We start from the raw sequence: 6,718 nt of genomic DNA, 5'->3' as shown, positions 1-6,718 counted from the left end.
GGCGCCCCGTCTACAGACCTATCGGTTTAAGAATGGTCTCTGTCACAGAGCTATACAGAGTGGGGGGGGGGGGGTGTAACGGACAATCTTGGTAACGGACAATCTTGAGATGTACAAACACACTTTTCAATAAAATCTCCATCGACCATTGGATGTGTTTGAGGAATGGAGGGAAGTCAGGAAGTTTCATTTGGATAGGTGCATGGAAGACAACTACTGACAACTTCACAGGGCTACACAATATAAACTTATTTATAGAAGATTGAGAGAAGGGATGGTGCAGCTAAAGATCCAGTCTTGGTGGACACCTATACAATTTGACCTGAAACACACACGCTCAACATACCCACTCACACACGGAAACATACACTTGAAAGGAGAGGGAGGTTGTTGGTGCAGCGTGTATACCCCTCGTGGTCTAACCACGGTTTACCCCTTGAAATGCTAAAATCATTGCAGCTGTCCCTAACTCCTCTCTACCGCTCCCTTCCTCACTTTCTCTCTCTTGTTCTATTAATCTTCAATCCCTCGCTATCTGCTCATTTCACTCAGAATCAAACGACATCTCACAACAACACTTTCCCAGTTTCTCAATTACCATTTTGTTTTCATGTTATTTATCAGATTTTTTGTTACCAAACATTACAGGCTGTTTAGAACAACAACAAAAATACAATATCCAATTTTATATGCACGTTTTTATAATAATCAATAATTTGCAGAATCCTCTTGGTTCTTTCGTTTCCTCTTGATTGTTCTTTGGAATAAGTCCACAGTTCGAATGGCCTCTTTTCCAAGTGGGAAGAGAAATAAATACAGTGGGCGGAAGTACAGAAATTAAACTAAAGTTTTAGATTCTTTTTACTATTACCTGGATAAAAAATGTAAGTTACGGTGTCTTTCGTGGTTGCTCTCAGATTCTGTACGATGCATATATATTTCCAAACGTTTGGATTTCAATAAAAAACATTAACAGTTGTCCACAGAATACAGCGAAATTGTTTCCGATATAATTGTTGCTTCTTGTCACTGTTCAGTTCATGCGTTAATTGTCCATGGTGGCGATGTAGCTGTAGCTGTATTGTACAGTATTTTGTTACATTCTCACATTCACACACACATACACACAAACACGCAGAAACACAAGCACACACAAAAGGCTGGTCGGTCTTTGTATTGAGTTGCCACAGTCCTCGCCTAGCTCCCTCCCCCATCACACAAAGTGTCCAACAGGAGTACTTAGCTCTAACCTGCCATCTTGAAAGACAAATCTCCCCAAAATGATGGAACAGAAAATCTAAATGGAGGACTGATTAAAACAAATTAACAGCAATTGTTATAGTAAGAAAAACACAGTTGATGAGCCAAAATTAGCCAATGGTCCCAAGCTATGAGACCATCCTGAGTGTGTTCCCCCCAGGTCTTAGAAAAAGGTTGGTCCGATACTTTTGGACCTGGTTAGGCCAAACTAGTGTGGCCAGCTCCAGCTCAGCAGCTCTCATTTGACCTCTTGACCTCTGTGACCCTCTGACATTTACCCTCTTCCTCCACATCCTTCTTAGGCATGTGCCCTTGTACATAATAATACACCTTCAATATGAAGATGGGGAATAACACACACACACACACCCCAACAATAAAACAATTTCTAGCATGGGTAGGATTTTCATTTATCGTCTCGGTGTCCAAACACTTTTTTGTGTGTGAACACTTGTTCACGTTTTCTGCTTTTTAAAAACACTTTATTCTCAAACAGTGTTCATCCTCTTCCAACTGTAATGTCCGTCAGGGGGCTTTCCGACAGATGTTGGGGTAGGGTCAAGGATCAAGGATCAAGGATATGGATTTCCATAGGAGGAATACTAAGTTCAGGATACAAGAGGTGGGAGGGGAGGGGTTAAGTCCTGGCCAACCTCACAAACACGTATGCAAACGATTACCCCACACTGGACCAAGTGACGCCCGCATGGGATATGGGTTCTCTTTCTTCTCTTCAGACATTTTTTTAAACAAAATAATCCTGTTAAAAGTCTTATCGGATGTAAAAACGTTAGACTAATAATGTGGAACACAGAAACATAAAACGTTGGCGTGGAAGAAAAAAAAGAAAAAAAACTATGACTAGTTCGAGGCACTGCAAGCCAGTTTTGTTTTCGTCTGATTGGCAGAGATGGTCAGGCAGCTAGGGTTTCCTATTGGCTCTCTCTCTGGCACAGTTCCTCCCCATCCTGTCTGTCCATCTGTCTGTCTGTTGGTCCATCTCAGACCTGGACAGGCAGTATTTGGTTCATCTGCAGTCTCATGTCCTGAATGCTGCCTAGAATCTTTTTCTGGTGGCCGGCCAATGTCACTCCTATCCGAAGAAGGTCTCTGAGAAGAGAGAGATCGAGAGAGGTCGGTCAGGCATAAACAATAACAGGAGTATAAGTCTAAAACTAGAACCCACATAATTTTCCTGGTCAGGAAAATGTTGGGCCCTATTATAAGTCATAGGGGCCGATTCCGATGTAGGAATTTACGCTTCTCCTACGCATGCCTTTCCTACTCACTTCTCAGTATTTGGTATTCAGACATACCTTATTCAGTCACGTAACCTCTACAGGTGTGGCTACCTTGCGCGCTCTGAATAAATGTCATTCAACTGCTGAAAACCCTCACACTTGCTGGCCAACAGATCTTTCTTGTGGAGTTTTCATTCAATAGGCATCCCTTTAAATACGGTGTAGCTTTTAGACAGACTAGAATATATTAAGAGAACGGGTTAAATATATGCATATTCGTCTCAGTTTCAGCACCAATTGGTAGATTAAAAAATACTCTGATCTTGTAGATTATTTAGGTTTAGGAAAGTATTTATGAATCATAAAAAACAGGTTTGGAGAGCCTTTACGCACGAAAGAAAGGAGTGGAATTATGTTTTTAGACATTTTTACAAATTATGTAAAAATGAAAAGCTGAAAAGTATTGAACCAATAAGTATTCAACCCCTTTGTTATGGCAAGCCTAAATAAGTTCAGGAGTAAAATAAATCTTAACAAGTCACATAATAACTTGCATGGACTCACTCTGTGTGCAACAATAATGTTTATCATGATTTTTTTTTTATGACTACCTCATCTCTGTACCCCACACATACAATTATCTGTAAGCTCCCTCAGTTGAGCAGTGAATTTCAACACAGATTCAACCACAAAGACCAGGGAGGATTTCCAATGCCTCACATAAAAGCTCACCTATTGGGAAAAAAAAAAAAGCAGACATTGAATATCCCTTTGAGCATGGTGAAGTTATCAATTACACTTTGGATGGCGTATCAATACACCCAGTCACTACAAAGATACAGGTGTCCTTCCTAACTCAGTTGCACATTGATCTGGTACTGGTACTCCCTGTAAATAGCTCCATTCTTGTGTATTTTATTTTATTTATCTTGTGTTACTATTTTTTATGAAATGTTTTACTCTGCATTGTTGGGAAGGGCTCATAAACAAGCATTTCACGGTGAAGTCTACACCAGTTGTATTCGGCACGTGACAAATAAAATTTGATTTTATTTTCCGGAGAGGAAGGAAACTGCTCAGGGATTTCACCATGAGGCCAATGGTGACTTTAAAACACTTAAAGAGTTGAATGGCTGTGATAGGAGAAAATTGAGGAGGAACATTGTAGTTACTCCACTATACTAACATAATGACAGAGTGAAAAGAAGGAAGCCTGTACAGAATAAAAATACTCCAAAACATGCATCCTGTTTGGAATAAGGCACTAAAGTAAAACTGCAAAAAAATGTGGCAAGGAAATTAACTTTATGTCCTGAATACAAACATTATGTTTGGGGCAAATCCAACACATCACTGAGTACCACTCTTCATATTTTCAAGCATGGTGGTGGCTGCATCATGTTATGGGTATGCTTGTCATCAGCAACGTCTAGGGAGTTTTTTAGGATAAAAATAAACGGAATAGAACTAAGGACGGGCAAAACCTAGAGGAAAACCTGGTTCCGTCAGCTTTCCACCAGACACTGGGGGGCAAATTCACCTTTCAGCAGGATAATAACCTAAATCATAAGGCAAAACATACACCGGAGTTGCTTACATTGAATGTTCCTGAGTGGTGGGGGGGGGGGGGATTGTCTTTAATTGTCTACAGTTCTGACTTAAATCTGCTTGAAAATCTATGGCAAGACTTAAAAATGGATGTCTAGCAAAGATCTACAACAAACTTGACAGAGCTTGAAGAATTGTTTAAATAACAATGTGCAAATATTGTACAGTCCAGGTGATTTACCTAAAAATACTCACAGCAGTAATTGCTGCCTAAGATGTATTGACTCAGGGGTGTGAATACTTACAGTACAGGGGTGTGAATACTTACAGTACAGTAATATTCTCCCTATTATAATTATACAGTGGCTTCAGAAAGTATTCATACCCCTTGACTTATTCCACATTTTGTTATGTTACAGCCTGAATTCAAAAATGATTTTTTTTTAAAAATCTCCCTCATCTACACACAAATTATTTTAGAAACGTTATCAAATTCATTGAAAATTAAATACAGAAATATTTCATACAGTACCAGTCAAAAGTTTGGACACACCTACTCATTCAAGGGTTTTTCTTTATTTGCTACTATTTTCTACATTGTAGAATAATAGTGAAGATATCAAAACTATGAAATAACACATATGGAATCATATAGTAACCAAAAAAGTGTTAAACATATCAAAATATATTTTGTATTTGTGGATGTGCAAAGCTGTCATCAAGGCAAAGAGTGGCTAATTTGAAGAATCTCAAATATAAAATATATTTTGATTTGTTTAACACTTTTTTGGTTAATACATAATTACATATGTGTTATTTCATAGTTTATGTCTTCACTATTATTCTACTGTATGTAAATGAGATATTTCTGTATTTCATTTTCAATAAATTGGACATTTCTAAAATCATTTGTGTGTAGATGAGTGAGATTTTTTTTTTTAATCCTTTTTGAATTCAGGCTGTAACATAACAAAATGTGGAATAAGTCAAGGGCTATGAATACTTTCTGATGCCACTGTAGTACCATAGTAGGCTATACCCTTTTCTATTGCCTGCACTAACCATAGAACTGTGTGATGACACGCCCAAGCATTGCAGCATGCATCAGGTTCAAACTGTTGCTGGTTGGTCTGCGCTCCGCTCTATAATGATTTAATTAGCCTACATGTATTTTTTTTAAAATATATTAACTGTTACTAATGATCCTCAGAAACAACCCCACGGCCATGACAGAGGAAGCAAATTAAGGTAAACAAAACAATGTAATTAAATGGAATGATAATATAGGCTATACTAACAGTAACTAACAGTAAATTGGCAGTTGAATGTCTGTGGTTATTAGGCCTACTGACGGTCGATACAGACAGTGGCTAATATTAACATGATAGAAATAGGAGACAGAGAAAGTCAGGGTAGCCTATAATTAAGACATTTGAGAGTGCCCATCCCTTCAAGTTAAAAGGCCATACAATTTAAATTCTGCATAATGGCACAGCATTTCATTAACTTTACTGTGGGAAAGTTGATATGCTTCAGTTTGCTGCCATATGACTGGTTTTATAAGGTAAAATAGATCTAAAACCAAGGTCAGAACACTCAGAGAGAAAAGTGCATAAAACGGGAATTACGTTCCATTTTCGAGCGCTTAACTCGGGTCGGAATCGTCCTCATAGTGAGTAGGGATGTGCTAAACTATCACCATATGCAGTATCAAATAGTAGGACATAGGGCATTACATGGACTCTCCGATTTGGTCCTGCCGTACATACCTACACGTACACTACGGTCACAAGATGCAGGCCTCCTTATTCTCCCTAGAATTTCTAAGCCTATCCATGTGAGAGACGCAGACTTGGTCTCAACCTTTACGTCTTTACTGAAGACTCATCTTTTCAGTAGGTCCTATAATTGAGTGTAGTCTGGTCCAGGGGTGCGAAGGCGAACGGCAAGGCACTGGAGCGACGAACTGCCCTTGCTGTCTCTGCCTGGCCGGCTCCTCTCTCTCCACTGGGATTCTCTGTCTCTGACCCTATTACGGGGGCTGAGTCACTGGCTTACTAGTACTCTTCCATGCCGTCCCTAGGAGGGGTGCGTCACGTCGTGACAGGCTTTTTTGCTCTATACTCGATTTGAGTGGGTTGAGTCACTGACGTGATCTTCCTGTCCGGTCTTGCGCCCCCTCGGGCTCGTGCGGTGGAGGAGATCTTATAATATAATAAATAATATATAATATATCATATAATAATAATATAATAATAATAATAATATGCCATTTAGCAGACGCTTTTATCCAAAGCGACTTACAGTCATGCGTGCATACATTTTTGTGTATGGGTGGTCCCGGGGATCGAACCCACTACCTTGGCGTTACAAGCGCCGTGCTCTACCAGCTGAGCTACAGAGGACCACTAAGCCTAGGTTTCTTCCTAGGGCAGTTCGTCGCTCCAGTGCCTTGCCGTTCGCCTTCGCACCCCTGGACCAGACTACACTCAATCATAGGACCTACTGAAAAGATGAGTCTTCAGTAAAGACGTAAAGGTTGAGACCAAGTCTGCGTCTCTCACATGGATAGGCTTAGACCACCATCTTCGTGGGCTATACTCAGCCCTGTCTCAGGGTAGTAAGTTGGTGGTCTGTTGATATCCCTCTAGTGGTGAGGGGATTGTGCT

General features: G+C 39.9%; 1 protein-coding gene across 3 annotated transcripts in view; it reads right to left on the bottom strand.

Moving 5' to 3' along the window:
- Nucleotides 1-597: 597 nt before the first annotated feature.
- Nucleotides 598-6,718, bottom strand: part of LOC311130481 (ephrin type-B receptor 3-like) — a gene marked incomplete at its 5' end in the record, with an annotated part of 101,758 nt that continues 95,637 nt past the window's right edge. For 2 of the 3 annotated variants that reach the window (XM_084163218.1, XM_084163219.1), the window contains one exon: nucleotides 598-2,370. In XM_084163218.1, coding sequence (XP_084019344.1) covers nucleotides 2,262-2,370 — 109 coding nt within the window. In that variant the 3' untranslated portion in view covers nucleotides 598-2,261. The remainder of the gene's footprint in view (nucleotides 2,371-6,718) is intronic. The other variant, XM_084163220.1, reaches the window with a different exon arrangement.

This window comes from Coregonus lavaretus (genome assembly GCF_964263955.1).
Source record: "Coregonus lavaretus genome assembly, chromosome: 6".
NCBI lineage: Eukaryota > Metazoa > Chordata > Actinopteri > Salmoniformes > Salmonidae > Coregonus > Coregonus lavaretus.
Note: the sequence above shows the minus strand (reverse complement) of the source record. Positions and strands in the feature narration are given on the sequence as shown.